This window comes from Chaetodon auriga, chromosome 5 (genome assembly GCF_051107435.1).
Source record: "Chaetodon auriga isolate fChaAug3 chromosome 5, fChaAug3.hap1, whole genome shotgun sequence".
Taxonomy (NCBI): domain Eukaryota; kingdom Metazoa; phylum Chordata; class Actinopteri; order Chaetodontiformes; family Chaetodontidae; genus Chaetodon; species Chaetodon auriga.
The window spans coordinates 22,944,010-22,961,725 of NC_135078.1; the positions used below are offsets into that span (position 1 = coordinate 22,944,010).

At 41.6% G+C, this 17,716-nt stretch overlaps 2 protein-coding genes and 1 long non-coding RNA gene across 3 annotated transcripts; 1 reads left to right on the forward strand and 2 right to left on the reverse strand.

Moving 5' to 3' along the window:
• Positions 1 to 2,462: 2,462 nt before the first annotated feature.
• Positions 2,463 to 7,253, reverse strand: LOC143320422 (uncharacterized). Its single transcript, XR_013077156.1, has 3 exons — positions 6,697 to 7,253; positions 5,694 to 6,212; positions 2,463 to 5,188 (listed from the first exon to the last, which is right to left on the reverse strand). It is a non-coding gene; the product is annotated as an uncharacterized LOC143320422 (long non-coding RNA).
• Positions 7,254 to 8,450: 1,197 nt separating this feature from the next.
• On the forward strand, positions 8,451 to 9,824 carry LOC143320421 (dual specificity protein phosphatase 18-like). The gene has a single exon (XM_076730025.1). The coding sequence runs from the start codon at positions 8,511 to 8,513 to the stop codon at positions 9,054 to 9,056; it is 546 nt and encodes a 181-aa protein (XP_076586140.1). The 5' UTR covers positions 8,451 to 8,510; the 3' UTR covers positions 9,057 to 9,824.
• Positions 9,806 to 16,636, reverse strand: tgoln2 (trans-golgi network protein 2). Its single transcript, XM_076730023.1, has 4 exons — positions 16,432 to 16,636; positions 12,235 to 13,637; positions 11,716 to 11,799; positions 9,806 to 11,605 (listed from the first exon to the last, which is right to left on the reverse strand). The coding sequence occupies exons 1-4, from the start codon at positions 16,484 to 16,486 to the stop codon at positions 11,600 to 11,602; spliced, it is 1,548 nt and encodes a 515-aa protein (XP_076586138.1). The 5' UTR covers positions 16,487 to 16,636; the 3' UTR covers positions 9,806 to 11,599.
• Between the last annotated feature and the right edge of the window lie 1,080 nt (positions 16,637 to 17,716).

A 17,716-nucleotide genomic window follows, 5' to 3' on the forward strand; every position in this document is an offset into this window, starting at 1 on the left:
TGCAGTATCACAGTTTACAAGAGAGGACTTACAGCTTTTAGTGAAAAGCGTGTTTAGTGAACTGCATCTCTGGCAACAGGACAGATCCATTTAAGCATTCAATTGAGGGTTTTTTCAATTGAGTTTGGTGCTGGCAGTTGACATTTGCAAGGTGGTGTTTGAATGACTTGTCTGGTGCTCTCCATCTCCAGGAGAAATAAGGGATCTCAGCACTAAATCGCACTTGTTCATGTGTATTTGCAAACACGTACCTGCATGGGCACAATGGCCTGTTTAAGCTTGTAAAATACATTTAAAAACCATAAATATAGAGCAGGCCTAAGCAAGACTTGTACCCCAAAAAAACATCATAACCAGATTCACATGTCTTCATTCGAACGACAAGCAGAGACACACATACATACAAACACACATACCTGCAGGGAGAGCAATCTATATTCAGCCCTTGAACTGTCTTTGAGCGGATTTACTATTTTAAACTCCGCAGGGCCGAGTGCTGCTGATTACCGCGCCACAGAGAGAAATATTTCCCAAGCTCACTTTTTCTTCTTCTCCCTCGCCATCTTTTACAGCTTGCAGACAAATTCCGTTGGAGGCAGTGAGCTGTTATTTCGGCAGACATCCTCCCTGTGATGGAGGCTCTGGTTACAGAGAGCTGCCTCTGGATCACACACATAAACACAGACACACACACACACACATACAAATACACTGTGCACAGACATTCCTCATTTTACTCAAGGAAACAGTCAAACGGAAATAGATAATCGGTAAAACCCTCAGAAATTCTGAAACGATGAGATAATTCAGGAATTACTTTTCACCAGCCAGCACCATTTCTTCTCCACGACGCTCTCTGGGCCACAGATGCCTCTGTGGCATCCAAGTCCCTGTAAACTGGGGCATTAGTGTGTTTTCAAAGACTGGAAAAAGTAACCATTCGCTGGAGAACATCATTAAGCCGATTAATGTTTTTCATCCCAACATACCTGCCTTTGAACTGGTTTGTCTGATATTTAAGACTTTAAGTGGAGCCTCTCTGTTCTGTGAGGGGTTTTGTGTGCGTTAAGACTCTGCTGTCTGAGCTCTGTGGTGAATTACAGCTGACCCATGAAGACCCCGGGCCCCGCTGCTCCTACCTTTGGAAACCCCCGTCATCTGGATCACATCGGACTCAAACTGGGGGTAGCGCACAGCCCCTTCTGTCTGACACTAGCAAAGGACGATGGAATGAAGGTCCGCTGAGGTGTGCGTGTTTGTGTGCGTTTCAGTGTGCAACACAACACTCCTGTCTTTCTCTCCACATAAACCTGTGTGACATTTAGTTGTGGTTGTTTGTTAGAAATAAATGCATCAAGATAAACAAGTTGATCAGATCGGTTGTCCATATAGAGTTCAACATAGAGAGGGGCGACCTTTGACCTTTGCATGTTGATCAATAAAGGATGGAAATTAGCAGAATTTGACAATTTCTGACTTCAACAACATGCAGTGGGAAAGCAGTCTGATAACAGTTGCATTACAAACATCCACCGTATATATCAGAGAGAAACCTTACGCATGAAACTGCAAAGAACACATTCGTTCAATCCAGATGACGAAATCTGCACGTCTAGTGCAGACACTTGAAAAAGTTACTGTGCATATTTTACAGAAAAGACACTTTTACAATGACAAATGTCAACATTACCAATCTTACCATTGCCAAGCAAGCGTGTCTCACCGTTCTGTTGATCCACACTTATTGTAATTCTTACTGAATGTGTTGTTTTGACCACAATACGGTAAACATGCAGAGTGCATCATCCAAATAAGTATTAAAGATTGTGAAATCATTGCACCATTGTAAACATTTGTCCAGTACCATCCAATAAGCTGGTGGAGGAGCCTACACTGCACCAAAACACATCAAATCCTCAAACCTGATGAGTTGCTGCCCCCTGCTGTAACACTGCAAACATGAAAACCTTGAAATCCTCCCACCGATGTGTGGCAGCATGAGGTGTTTGAGTTTTAAGTAGTAACTGATTGTACCACCTGTGAGCATGAATAAGTCTTAAACAAATTACATAAAATTCAAACTTTTACAGCACTGAAGCTAAAGAAAGAAAGAAAAACCTCTGGAAACCTCTCTTTTGTTGATGAATTACACTGATTTTCTGGATTCTTAAATTTAGATTTTTTTTAATAAAATGGACACTGTGCGACTCTGCATGCATTGAACGTGCTGTGACAGTAATTGTGCTTCAGTGTGATTACAGCAATCAAGAGAATAAAGACGTTATTACACATAATGGCACTCTTGGAGTTGGCTCCAATATCTCCACAGAAATAAAAATATATTGGAATTTCCTGCACATGCTCCTGCACAGACTCTATACCTTGAATGCTTGCCTGGATGGTATCTTTTGTATTGGATGGCACAGATTGCAATTTTTAAAAATAGTTCAGAAAAGAGACAATGCAATAAAAAAAATATTTATTTATATGTAAAAAAATACAAAAATATGCAGTAAAGACAGCTGATGAATTATCAATTAAGTACAAAAACAGTTGTGAACATTAAATTTATGTCTGTTTACATGCATGGCACTTCCATGAAGTGCTTTGTTTGAGAGGTTCAAGGCTGACAGCTGCGTTTTAAGTATGCTGGTGCTCCGCTCGGCTGAGAGAGTAATTATAGATGCATTTGGCTAAAACTGCTCCGATTGATATCATCTGCATTGACGTTTAATTATCGTTTGAGAGAACAAAATCAGGCGGTCACTCATCCAGCCTGGAATATGCTTACAGTTGCACACATATACACACATACACTCTTCTGTGGCCTCTCTCTCACAGATGCACGCACGCGCACACACACACACACACACACACACACACACGTTCGAATCACGTCTGTAACTCTTCACAACTTAACTCTGTTAGTACATTCAACAAGTGATGCAACTCCTAAAAATCAGGGTGCCTCATTAATTCGGCCACCTCAGCACAGTGTTAGTGATTTCAGTTAGTCTTGGTTAGATTATTAGTTTATTAGTAGGTTAGTTTGTTAGTTTGCAGAGAGCAAATAAGAGCTCTTCAGTTAGTTCCTGTTAATTTAACTTTAGGAGATGTTAGTAGCTTGTTGAGAGAACCAAACTGTCTAGCTTATTTATAAGGACTTGTGTTAGTTTGATCATTTAAGGACTCACACAATTAGAGCTGTAAGACTTTAGTAGGACTGCCCATTGCTAAAAGGCATATAGGAATGGCAATAGAAGATGTTTAGGACAAAAGCTTGTCATTTAATAAGCATTACTAGTAGCACCAGGCATGCTTTGATTTATGGAAAGATTTAACCAGAGGCAGAATCATTTGATTTCAGCCAGACCAGAGATGTTAGTAAGAGCAGCAGGTGGGCCTTTGCAGCCTCACCACTGTTAGTATCAGCACCACAGTAAGTTAGTAGTAGAGTTGAGGTTTGCTTGGCTTGTGTGTATCACTTGTGGTGACAACAAGCCAGGCACTCACCTGCGAAGGTTGACCACACAGTGCGCAGGCAGAGACAGAAAGATGGTCTGAAGGCGTGAATTTAGCCTGTGAAGCAAGACACAGTCTGGGAATATCATTTGGAATCAGATCTTAATAGATTTTGTAAGGATTCTTCCAAAGTATGTGGTCAACCCAGTTTGGTATCAGCAGCTGTTTCTGCTCCTCTTTTCATCTAGTGGTTAATAACACCTCCCTTCCCAGGTCCTGAAACCCTTCTCGACTTGCTCACTTTTAGCAGTTTTCATTGATTTCCTTCTTTATTAATCAATCCAAAGTTGGTCATTTCAAGAAGAAGGATTGCAGGATCGTGAGAGAGGAGCGTGTGCATCAGACTGCGGGCATAAAGCAGAGGGTTAGTCCATGAGTTAGAGAGAACAAGGCCAGCCATCAGCATTCAGAGTACAGGTTAGTAATCATCCGACTGTTAGCAGACATTAGTATTGTTAGATATTAGTGAGATACTGTTAGTAGAATCCAGACCTGAGTAAAAGCTATTTGCACATCATTATTAGCATTTGCTGTAATTTGCTCAAGTATCAGATGGTGGAGCTGTGGGCATCATGACACTTTAATTAATGCCAGAAGGCATCATTTAGAAAACTACACACCATTAATTTCCAGCGACATTCTTGTGATTGTCTAAATCACAAGAATCCCCACCTAACTGTTACTTCAATGAGCCTGAAACAAATGCTAAGAATCATCTGTAAATATCTTTCATCCCTTCTCTGGAACATCCAGTGGCTAAAAGAAGAGCTTCAGGCATTTTGAAAACTTTGCAGCTATGAGAAAAAAGCAGCTAGGAGCTTCAGGACCATAACAAATGTCTGTGTTGTGAGACAGACATGACACACATGCACACATACAGGAACAAACACACAAACAAACAGAGCACATGCACACAAACACATGCACTCACGCGGACACACACGCGCCCACACACTACAGTTAAAATACACATTCAAAGATAGTTGGTATCACCTCCAAATGAAGAGGTTTCAAGACAAAGAACATACTGTGTGAATAACACATTGTCACAATGTGAGAAAACTCGTCATCCTCACACCCTTGAGCAGATTTTTTTTAACATTACAGGATTAAAATATCAGAGCTTTCCAGTTCTGGATCTGGCATGGATACCTGCTGGCTCCGGTGAGAAGCTACCACACAGGACAGCTTCATTTAAACGCCACATCTAGTGAATTTAAAGTGTCTTATATGGGGAGATGTGACTAAATGATAAACAGAGTAACCAAGGTAACAGAGAGAGGAGGTCACTGTACACAGCCGCTGAAATAAACAGGCGTGAGAGGTGTTCGATGGCTGCCGTGTCAGTGTTCTCCATCAGCCAAAAAAAATGAGTGTGGGTGGATGAAGCTGTATTAATATTACTCACAGCCAGGAAAATACACACATTTTAAGAAGACAGCGAAAAAACACTGCAGCAAATGATTTGGACTCAAAACACCACCCATGAAATACCTTCCTGCTAAATCTGATCATGCTGACAGTGACTGCAAAGCGCCGGCGGCATTTTTAACTCTTCAAAGCCATTTTCACGCAGAAGAGGCCGAAGTCGTCTCTCGGCGGGGAAACACTTGCAGGTGGATCGTCTCCTTCTGAAGGCTGCAGCAACGACACCGAGCGTCCATCGCTGCAGGAGAAACAACATGAGGGTCAAGAAGAGTTTCTGCTTCCTGACACTTCCCCAACACCTTCCTGTTGGCCTACTTTGCATGACATACTTTTAAAGACAAATTTTTGTCCTGGTCTAACAAACTTTTTTTTTTTCCAGGATAATCCTGCATAATGTAGAATAATGAATGTGAAAAGCTGATTATGCTAATCTGATTTGGTTATGGTCTCCACTTTCAGGTTGGTTTATCTCCTCTTTTAACCATAATCCTGGAAAGGCTAGCAGCATATAGCGGAAAATATGGCAGCGCTTTAACACATAACTAATCTCCCATGTTCTATCTGTTCCCCATTTATCTGCACTTTCAGCAAGCACAGAGGCTTAGCACACAGACGCAGGGACACATCCTGCATGTGGGCAAGAGCAAAACAGAAAAACTGGCTCTGCAGTTCAGATTCATCTGGACTTTTATAACAAGTCACTGTGAAGAGGGCAAAGCCGATATGAGGGAAATAAAAGTCACCGTGGTGTAAATCTAGAGGCAGATCCTGTATCTGTCTGTGAGGCAGCACACTAGAGGGCGATGGAGCGATGGCACAGGTGAGGTCCGGTGTGAGCCCAGATCTGGTTTCCCATCAGTGTAACTGGAGAAGAACACACAACACAAAGCAGCAGAAAAGTGGGACGGGACCAAATTGTCCACCCAAGACACCCCAGGGATTACATGTTCTTTGGTTTTATGGTTTCTCCTCACTGCTTTTAATTTAGACTCAGATGAGCATGAAATGCACCCACGGATAGATGACATAAATCACTTGAGAGAGGCGTCACTGCTATCTGTATTAAATCCAATTCTCCATATTGTGTTTCAGTGAAAATGAACCTCCCCCATGATTTCAGTAAAAACAATCCAGCCTGTACACATAACCTGTCCTGCTGCTGGGTCCTTGCTGGATCCTCCCAGTGTCCTGACTGGTGACATGTCAGCAGCTCTGTCCAGGAATCCAGTGCCAAGTCCATGCAGCACTGACCACAAGGTTACCTACAAAATAAAAGCATACTACATGAGGATGTGGAACATTTTACAGCTGATTAGAAACACCTATAGTTGGGGTTACAGTACAATCAGAACTTTGGACTGCAGCTCTGAGGCTTGAGTGAGGTGTGTTTCAGTGCAAACATACGACACATTGGCTGCAGCTCATGATAGAAACACCATGCAGGCTATACTGTATATACTGTGCCTACAGCAAGCCAGAGGTTAGATCAGACTTCATTCCAGTCTGACATGTGTCCACCAGAAATAGCTTTTCTATAAATAATTCTATTTTAATATTCATAAACCCTGCAAGGATGTCAGATTGAGGATATTATCTACGGACTAGGCCCTCCTCTGCAGAACATTAAATGAGTCAATGTATATCTAATCGAACAAAAAGCAATTAAACCTGTTTGATTAGCGCATTAAAAACCCTAAATGTTAAAGAAAAGCAGAACAACAGGAGCTACAGGGTCGTTTTTCCTACCGCTGATCTCCAGGGTCCACACCACCTGTCCCGCAGCATCAAACGGTGCGAAAAGATCACATCTTCCTCCTCTTCTTCTTCTTCATATTTCCATGCTGAGAACACGATATCAAACCTGCAAACGCACGCCGGGTGTGCGCACTGATTGCACCTGCTGTAAAAGCCTGGTCACCCCATCGGACCTCCGCACGAGCCGCGGCGGAGCGTCGTCCATGGCTGACGAGCTGAGACGAGCAGATGTGGGAGTGCCAACAACAGCTGCGCACTGACGGGAGTCCAGTCCAGCAGAAACGGGATAAAGTGGAGACGGAAGCCCCGGGACAAAGGAAATGGATGGGAGGTATTAAAGAGAACAGCGTCGTCTTTGACCAGGCTGCACTGCTCAGACCTGAATTAATCAGTGGTCTCGGTCTCCAGCTGCTGCCACAGGTTTATGGTCTTTAGTATGCGCGCCCTTCATCCACCATCTGTGTTTCCTGGGCAACCGAGGACTGCCTGCAGGCACCAGCAGCCACCTCAGAGCAAAAGCACTCCAGTACTCTGCTGTGCTGTGACTTAAAGGGACATGCTGTAACATCACTGAGGGTTTGCGTGAACGTTCAGGTGAATTATTCACGGATTTCTCCACGTACGCAAGAATAAACACACGTTTCCCTTTTCTGCTGCACAACAGCACACAAGAAGGCTGATCTGCCACGATGGAGAGAAGCTGGTTTGCATTAATACCAGTGATGATGTCTTATCTTTAAGTTTATCCAATGCTCATTTAATTTGCAAGCCTGGTCATTCATACTGTAATGTTTATTAATTAACTGATTTGTCTTACCGTGACGTTTTTATTGATATCCCTGGTATTTATGTAATTGTGGTTTCATGCCTGTTTCATGTGAAGAACTTGTTTTTCCGCAGATTTTTATACAAATAATACTTGTAAAAGACACAAAATAAAGTGTTGATGATAATAATAAATCTATTTCTTCTGTCACTCAGTGTCTGATGAGGCTGTGATGCTCACGTGAAAGCTAAAATGTTTTAATGGATGAACATTTATTTTTTAGATCTTTGCTGCTTGTAAAACAGTTTGGCCTTAAGCTGGCAGAGGAAAGGCTTACAGAAAGGTTTATTTTCCAGTGAGTGAAGCTGTGCAGAGGTATGGTTGGTGCACTTCTGGGCCTGAGGGTGGTGCTAGAGGAGGGGGCACTGCAGAAAAGAGTACAACTGGCATACAGTGAGCATAAAACTAAAGCTATGAAGATCCAGATGACTCCACAAGGCACACAATTAACAGATTCCTCATCAAACGTGAGTAACTGTGAGGAAACTGGCCTCTGAAGTGGAAAAATGCATTTATTCAAAACTGCACTGAAAACTGAACTGAAGCTGTTTGTGAGACACACACAGCTTCATGAACTGCAGCCTATGAGCCATGAGATGTAAAGATGCAATTAAGTTTTAAAAGGCTGAACTGACAAAGAGCAGAACAGTTTCATCATTTCTAAATAGTTATTTCATTTCATTGTTGAAATAATTTTACCATTTTTCAGTCAAGTTCTTAAAATCGTTTTGCTACAATTTGCTATACATAATCAGAAACTAAGCAAAATTACATATTTAACATCTAAAGACGCAATTTAGGCTTAAATATTGTATTGATTTTATAATAGAAAGTGAGAAATGAAAAAAACTGTCAGTGAGACCTCCATCCAGCTGGGGGCGGCAGCGTGTGCGCTCTCACAGACTTGTCCTTCGTGTCCGGTGCATCAGCCGCTCTGGCGGTAACGTCCCGGTAAGTCCGTGTTGCTGCAGCGCTGTTCATGCATCGGTCGGGCCCTGCGGGTCTCTCGGGTCTGTGCCGAGTCACCGACCATCTTTATCTGAGCAACAGCAGAGCGGCCAATGACTCCTCTGAGGTGACTCGGTGCAGGATCACATGCATCGTGAACGTTAGTGAGACCAGGAGAAGCTGCCCTCCTCCTCCCGAGGTGGAGTACATCCACATCCCGGTGTCTGACACCCCGGCGTCTCCCCTCAGCGACCACTTCGAGGAGGTGGCAGATAAGATCCGGCTCACTGCGGAGCGCGGCGGCCGCACGCTGCTGCACTGTAACGCCGGGGTGAGCCGCTCCGCCGCCCTGTGCATGGCCTACCTGATGAAGCACCGCGGCGTGACTCTCCTGGAGGCCCACAGGTGGGTGAGGACCTGCCGGCCCATGGTGAGGCCGAACGACGGCTTCTGGAAGCAGCTCGTCCGGTATGAGATGGAGCTTCGTGGGTGCAACTCCGTCCGAATGGTTTCCTCCTCCATGGGAGAGATACCAGACATTTACGAGGAGGAGGCCAGAAATATGATGCCACTGTGAGGAGGTCACTGCACTGTGTGGGGACATTTCTACACTGCGCTGTGTCACAGAGACTACCTGCAGTGTTAAAATACTGTCTTTATACTTCTACCACATGTATGTGACAGCTACTCATTAATAAAGCATGAGCCCAATGCATTGTTAAAGATTAAACCGGTGGTTCCTCTTTAGCTTGTGGCCCTTCATAAAAATGTACTCAAATTGGGACCTCTTGTCACATTTCTATGAGTTAAAGTTGTTCCAACAAAGAGTTAATCCCCATGCGAGATTTCTCAAGTTTCAATGAAGTGAAATTACACAAAAAACACGTTAAGAGTAAAGTATAAAAAATGAATGTTGGTACTTTATTCTTTCCTGCACAACCCCTCCTCAGACCCTTTGAAGGGGCCCTGACCCCGGGTTGGGAACCACTGGATTAAACTAACTGTCTAAAGTCGATAAACTAGCTTCTCCTCGACCAGCTGCAGCAGTAAAATACTGCAAACACATTATTGCATCAGTATAAAGTATTGTAGTATTAACTGTTATGTAATGTCATAGATAATGATAGCAGGTTTCCTTTTTCTGCATAATGAGTTGTACTTTTGATACTTGTGATACCTTTTGCTGATACTTTTTTTACCTTGTGTATTTTTACTTCCATAATGGATTGAAGTACTTCTCCTCCTGATTATGGGCTTAAATATGATCTGAATCACTGCAGCTGTGACACTCAAGGCAGCCAATCAAGCTCGTTTGAGACTAGAAAGTACAAAAAAAAAGCTTTTATTGTAGAAGCAATACTCCTTTCAGTACACACACTTTTATGCAATCATACATTTGAAGGACAGCAGGATGTTTATTTATGGACAGCCATTCCTAAAAAAGTGAAATAAATATCTTATTTAGCCATATGGTCACTAAATATCTTGAAAACATGCTCATTTAATTCCATTTCCATCCAGACTGTGTGCTGATATCCCTCATGAAAATGTGGTGTAAACTAATTGGCTTATAAAATGTTCTTTGCAGATTTCACACTGAAAATATTTTTTGGAGCATAATCTATTTTTTTCTTCTGCCAAGAAAAAGCGGGATCATTTTTTTTTTTTACAGAAAGTGCTTTCCATATACTATGACCACTGCCCAATAGAAATATACTGTTAATCCAAACACAGGCACAACACAAGAATCACACATTGTATCACAGTAATATCGTTCACAATTTGGCACAAGTCTGTCACCTCTGAACATAAACACACACATCTACTGGTGAGGGGAGGTTTTATCTAAAGTAGCAGTGGTCAAACTATCTCCAGAGACAAAATAGTGCAGTCCCAACAGTCAAGATCATGCAGCTGTTGACCAATTTCCTCGCACAGTTTTTACAAAACAATCCATCGCCAGTCACACCACACAGATTGTTTGTCATTGAGATTCAGTCTGGATCAATAAAGAGCCATTTCCACGTGAACCCAATACCCTGACAGCAGTTACTCAGGTATTTAGTTGTATTTCAAATGATGAGTTTCTACATTTGGAAAATTTGTTACTTTTTTTGGCAAGAGTTAGATGAGAAGATTGATACCACACATGTTTGTTTGCTAAATATGAAGCTACAGTCATTAGCCGGTTAGCTTAGCATAGCATAAAATGCTCCCATCCATAATGTAGTGCAAAACCACGATGTATCATTTTTGCACTTGAATTAGCAAGAGGTGAAATGTGTTGATTGAGCTTTGAAGGTGCTGAATGGATTTTGTCACGTCTGGAGAGCCAGGCTAGCCGTTTCCCAGTTTCCAGTCCTTATGCTAGGCTAGGCTAACCAGCAGCTGCCTGCAGACTTAGTGTTATATTTACCAGAAAGATATGAGGGTGACCTTGATCTTCTCATTTAACTCTCAGCAAGAAAGCAAATAATTAGATTTTTCCAAATGTCACACTATTGCTTTAAGAACAGACTTTCTCTGTTCAGCCTGTTAAACATCTGATTTGGAAAATAAGGGTTGCCATTACATTCATCTGGCCACCGCCACATGGTTATGAACACAAGAAGAAATCCCACTGGGATAACTTTGTGCATATAAATGATCTCTTCATACATTTTATTTAATAGACATTTAAAACCTCAACGAAATTGTACACAGCCAGTATTTTACAAAGATTCAGATGGCTTATTTAGGTACACAGTGCAATCACTAATGCACTGCAAACAAGTCTGGAATCCAAACCACTAATATGTTAATCTGCTACTGAAAAATCCTGAGTCAGGACCTTAGTCAGGTCAAAGTACAAGATTGATTTAGAGGTGGAATAATGACACAAGTGCAAAAACAGCATGCTTATTTTACCTTCGCTGCATTTCACCAATTCCTTCAATAAGGCAACAGTGTCGTCTGCATAGTCACACAATAAGCATCTAAAAGGTACATAAAAGACGAATGTCCATTTAACACAAGGTGAAATCAATGCCGAGTGCACAGAAAGACGTAATTCGCCCGCTTGTCACACAACCCCCAGTGTATTCAACTGCTCGAGACAATGGCTTGAAGAGTTACTTGAGATCACATCTGAAAGGAAATTGAGAGAATTCAAAACCCACAAAATATTTAGATTATTCAAATTAAAATAAAGGGGGGTGGGGGGGTGGGGGGGTCATTTCTTGACATCAACAACTTACGTGCTGTTCCAGTTTTCGGTAGTCTGTGGATTTAGGTCGCCGTGTGGATCTGGATTTCTTTCCTTCCAAAACAAAGGCGATTATCTGCGGAACAAAGACGAAGAATATTGGCAAGTTTTCAACCGACTTAGCCTTTGTTGTATGAAGCCTGATCTACAAAACAACTACGGATAACCAGCATGCTGTTAGAGGCCCATGCTAGAACCGAGAGAAGTGTTTTTGACACTGCCAAGAATACCAGGAGCAGGAAGACTCTTCTCAAAGTACACAACATAGTTCTGCACTGTATTAGTCTGATGCTAATGTAGGGTGTTAATCATTCTATTGCATATAGCGGGGACGTGACTGAAAATAAAAATTCTCTGCCACAGAACTACCTGAGTGATTTCTGGGTTTCAAAATATTCCATTTACATCATCATCTGTTGGAACAGCAATGCACAGACCTCATTTGCAACTCAAATCTGGGTCAGTGGAAACAAGGGACACATGCTTCAGAGAAGTCTGAGAGAAAAAGTACCTTGCGCTTATTGTGGTAAGTGATGTAAAGCACCGCCACCAACACCGCTGTAGAGACAAGGTAGGCAAAGAAATGACTGCTTTCAGCCTCATCCAAATTGGTATCCAGCAGTGGTTTTTCTCCCTCATTGACATCTTTTTCTTTTGACTTTTCCTCATCAGCATTATTTCCTTCTGACACGTCCCCACTGGCGCCCTTTCCTTCTGGCTTTTCACCATTGGTGTCTTTTCCTTCTGGCTTTTCACCATTGGTGTCTTTTCCTTCTGGCTTTTCACCATTGGTGTCTTTTTCTTGTGGCTTGTCACCATTGGTGTCTTTTCCTTCTGGCTTTTCACCACTGGTGTCTTTTCCTTCTGGCTTTTCACCACTGGTGTCTTTTCCGTCTGGCTTTTCACCATTGGTGTCTTTTTCTTCTGGCTTGTCACCATTGGTGTCTTTTCCTTCTGGCTTGTCACCATTGGTGTCTTTTCCTTCTGGCTTGTCACCATTGGTGTCTTTTCCTTCTGGCTTTTCAACATTGGTGTCTTTTCCTTCTGGCTTTTCACCATTGGCGTCTTTTCCGTCTGGCTGTTCACCATTGGCGTCTTTTCCGTCTGGCTGTTCACCATTGGCGTCTTTTCCTTCTGGCTTGTTACCATTGGTGTCTTTTCCTTCTGGCTTGTTACCATTGGTGTCTTTTCCTTCTGGCTTTTTATCATGGGGACCTTTTCCTTCTGGCTCTTCGCCATTGGTGTCTTTTCCTTCTGGCTTTTTATCATGGGGGCCTTTTCCTTCTGACGTTTCCGATTTGGCATCATTTCCTTCTGATTCTTGCTCCTTGGCTTCCTTTCCTCCTGACTTTTGCTCATTTGTCTTCTTTCCTTTTGACATTCCCTCATTGGTGTTCGTTCCTTGTGACGTTCCCTCACTGGCATTCATATCCTCATTGTTTTTCTCCTTGTCTTTCCCTCCTGACACTGCAGGATTCTCTCCTGTGTTATCGGATGTCTTTTCTTCTACATTTTGCTCTGCTTTGCCAGTTGTCAATATGTCTGCAGGCTTCTGAACACTGGTTTTTCCATGTATGTCCTCCTCACCCTCCTGACCTTGTTGATTCTTCTGCACACTTGTCGCTTTGTTGCTGTTGTCATCCCTTTGCTCCTCTCCTGGAACTTGTTTTGGCTTACTCTCTTTCAGGTCTTTGTTTGCTTGTGCTGTCATGCCCGTTGCCTCCTGATCTCCCTCGGGTTGTTCTGATACTTTCACATCATTAGTTTCAGAATTTTTCACTGCTTGTTGATTCACTCCTGCTTTGTCAGTCATGTCTTCAGTTTTCTTAGTACCAGATATATCTGATGGATTGTTACTGTCATTTTGCTGATTTTGTTCCAGAGCGTGGTCCACGGGTTTTTGTGCTGGAGCCCCTGAAAAAAGAAAAAACAACTAAAAATGTAGATGTTTTAACCAGCAGAACACAAGATATGGTGCCTGGACGCACCAGTCTGATACTCGTATCAGATATCAGTCATACACTGACCAAAATAACTGGATCAGGTATCGGTGACAATGGAGCCAATCTATGGACCGTCTGTTCATTTCATTTATATGTTTACATCTACGTGTGCAAACTACATCATGCATCAGCAGTGCACTGTTAATATTTTGCCAACAGACAGCTGGGGTAAGACACCTTACTCATGGTTAAAACTCTAGACAAGCACAAAAATGGCAGCCACCAACATAAACCACCATAAACCAGCTGTGTTGTTTTACATGCGTACAGATAGGTACAAAAAATGGTTTCGGTCTCTATAGCTCATTTCCCCGTTTATGCCAACTGTACAGGGGAGAATTTTTATATCACTCACTCATTTGACTCTTACTAAGGCTTAAAATTATGCATCACTCTGGGCCACTCCTACTCTGTTCTATTTGCTTGTCTTCATTACCTTTCCTGTTAATTTTGAAGATATTTTACCAAGTTACCATTATTTGTTATTTAGTAATAAATTAGAGTGCGGTACATTTCTGCCCATATACTTGTTACACTCTGATTTACAAAGTTAAGAGAAGCAACGTTGAAGTCAGGCCTGATGTTACCTTACACATAACAGGATGACCCCAGTCTCTTCCTCACAGCGAGGCATGCAGTGTACTCATTAAACACTAGCATCAGGTCAGTATGGTGGTGACAACAGAAACAGAGAATAAAATGCCATGTATTAAAAATACTTGTGAATGCTGCCATTGTGAGTTCTTCATTGCTGACGTTGACACATCTGTTTGTTTTTCCTCATTACTTTTCCTTCTGTGTTTCCACTGCAAATCTTTGAATATTTAGTTCACGCTAAGCTTTAGTTCTGTCCCACTTCGTCAGTAGTGTTTTCTGTCATCTTCTTGACAGTTTAACCAGCTTCATTAAGTTAGCTGAGATGATTTCATTGGATGATTTGATCATTATGCTACAAAAAGCACATCTCAGAGGCCATAACATTAAGGGTGAGGACGCAGCCTCCAGAAGTTTGAAGCATGACTTCTAGTTTGGTGTACAGGATGAACAAGAACAAATGACAATAAAATCATTGTAATTACTGTTATTTTTGTGGTATTTCCTAAAACAACAAAAGAGAGATACATCTTAAGTAACTAAGCCTTGTTAGTGTTGTACTGAACTCAATGATGGCTCCATCCCATTTAAGTGTCCTATTAAGCAGGCATGAAGAATACATTGACCCTAATTCACCCATCTAAACTAACCCACCTAAATGGAACGCAGCCGTTATTAATGTTAATTTCACCTGTGATTTTCTGATATGAGTTGTCAAAATGTCTGTTGTGGAAAAAAGCCTTCTTTGGAAAGTCCCGTAAACAGAATTTAACCCAGTGCAACAATACCACAAACCACAGCCTTTGTAAATATACATACAGTTCATTTATAATAGCTATAACAATGTCAACAAAAGCTGAACATTACAAGCTTGATGAATGTATTTAAGTTGTGGCACAGCTGCTGTATTGGATGGCAGGTGTGTTTAAGTAAGTGGTCCATGAGAATGTCCATGTGACATTCAGAGTCCCACAACTAAGATTCAAAGACCTGCAACTCCAGGTAAAGCAGGAAACTGCATAGTATTTGGTCTTTGGTAATTTGACTTTTAAAATTTTGTTGGGAAAGTCTCAATAATATCAACTACAGTGGTTCAGATTATTAGCTGTTGTCTTGGGGGGGGGGGGGGGGGGGGGGCTGCATGTTATTTTAGTTTATACTGTGCTCACACAGCACATATTACTCAATAAAAGTATAATAAACTGACTGACACATTAAAAAAAAACTGAGGGAGAATTTCAGGATAAGAGTTCCGGGTGCCTGGGCGTTGAATCAATCTGTTGTGCAAACTGCGACTTGAGGGCAGCACAGCAGTGGATCTGGGGCGGGGATGTGTCGTCATTGGAGTCCCTGCCCGCTAATAATGCAATCCACTGCAAGTCGGAAGTCAACGGTTCTGCTTCTCAGAAAAACGTGGACACCTGCAGCAAACTGATGCTTATTTAGCAAGTCTCTGAACAGGAGAGCTGCAAGTGCTGCATCACACTCTTTACTCTGAATTACTATTAGAGTCATTTCTAACAAACTCTTGCAATAATGGAAAACAAATCCTCCGTTTTGTTAGTATTAGTTGTTTGTTATAACAACACGTACGTTACTTAATAAAAATCTGTGTATAATAACGTGTGTCGTGATGGATTTCCTTATAGTTTTCCCGGTCAGAGGTCGTTTTGTTCCGATAAATGCTGATAAATCACGTGACAGTGTTTATCTCGTTTTACGCGCTTTTGGTTTTTAGTAACGTTATATTTGGTTTGGTTTACGTGTTTTTGTGACTGAACCTAATAAATTGCTCAATTTAATGTGTTAGCAGTCAACACTTATCAGTTTCTTGTTCCCAACACATGTTTATACTGAAAGGCGTTCGTTCGGTGCAGTTTAAACAGCACGGACGTGTCAAATGCACTGTTTTGAGCTGCTTTTCATTCAGCCACTGAAAGAGACCTCTGTCATCACTTCTTCCTCTCTCAGATAAAATAAGTGGCGTCGTGTAATATAACGGTGTGACTGCGTTCAAGGCTGGCAGGGATTATGGAGGAGCCAAACATTTCTCTGAGCAGTCTGAAGGAGGCATAACGTTACATGGCAAAACGATATAAATCTCCACTCACCTCTGACCGAGCAGCAACAGAGAAATACTGCGACTATCAGAAAGGTTGTCCTCATTGTGTCCACACAACGACGAAGACACAAGGGAAAGCTATTCTATCTGTCTCTGGTCCGAATCCGCGTTGACAAACACAGGTCGACAGGTTGGAGGGTTTGATGGTAAATCCCGTTCCTGCTTCCGTGTACAAACCGACCTGCTCTTCTTCTGCGGATGGAAATACGGGCGAGGAGGGTGCTGCCACCTAAAGGCTGAAGGCCGACACGACACCTTTATTTCCCCTGAAACAGAGAAGTGGGAAAGTACACTTCCCAGCTCAAAACATTTTCTACTCCATTATATTTCTTTATAGCTGCAGTAAATAAAGATTTTAATTTAAAAAAATAAATAAATATATATATATATATATATATATATATATATATATATATATATATATATATTAATAAAATCTGCTTGTTAGAGATTAAACCAGTGGCTGTTCTAGTTTCACTACATTGTCATGTCTCAGATGTCTGTGAGTTGATGGGATTTTGCTGGATGGTTTCATTTAAATATCTATTCAAATCCCAAAGAGATCACATTATCTGTCAATCTAATAGTGTGAAATATAATAATATATAATTTGCGGAACAAGTTCTTTTAATTTTGATACTTGAAGTACATCTTGATTATAATACAGCTGTACTTTTATTTAAAGTTTTAAATGAATGGCCTTTACTTATAAAAGAGTACTTGGACGTTGTGGTATTGGCATTTTTGCTTAAGTGATCTGAGAAAAGATCTGAGTGCTTTTTCCCCAATGTTTGCTAGAGCATTACAATGGAGCTTCTTCATGTTCTGCTCGTCAGACTTCATTTACAACACATATGGACGATCACCTTTCCTTGCATGCAGTCATGCAGGCTCTCAGTGTGCTCGCTTAAGGCACGACTATCTATTGATCACACCTTTCTTTCCTGTAAACGCATGTGATGTTTCACTCAGAACAAAAGGATAAGAAGGTGCATTTATCCTTTAAGATGTCATTTTAAACTAATTTCCACTCAAGTTGTAATTCAATGTGACACAACTGCATCCCAAACTAACACACACAAGTTTAAAGTTTCAAATCAGATTAACATGCAAACACTTACTGTCATTTATCACAACATCAGTGCATTTAGGTGCAGCTCTCACATTTTAATCTGATCGTACCACTTCCATCTGCCGTTTCTCCAGTCAGGTCTAACGAGTTGAAATCCTTGATCCTGAAACCCTGAAGGCACAAGTTCAGCAACAAGATATCA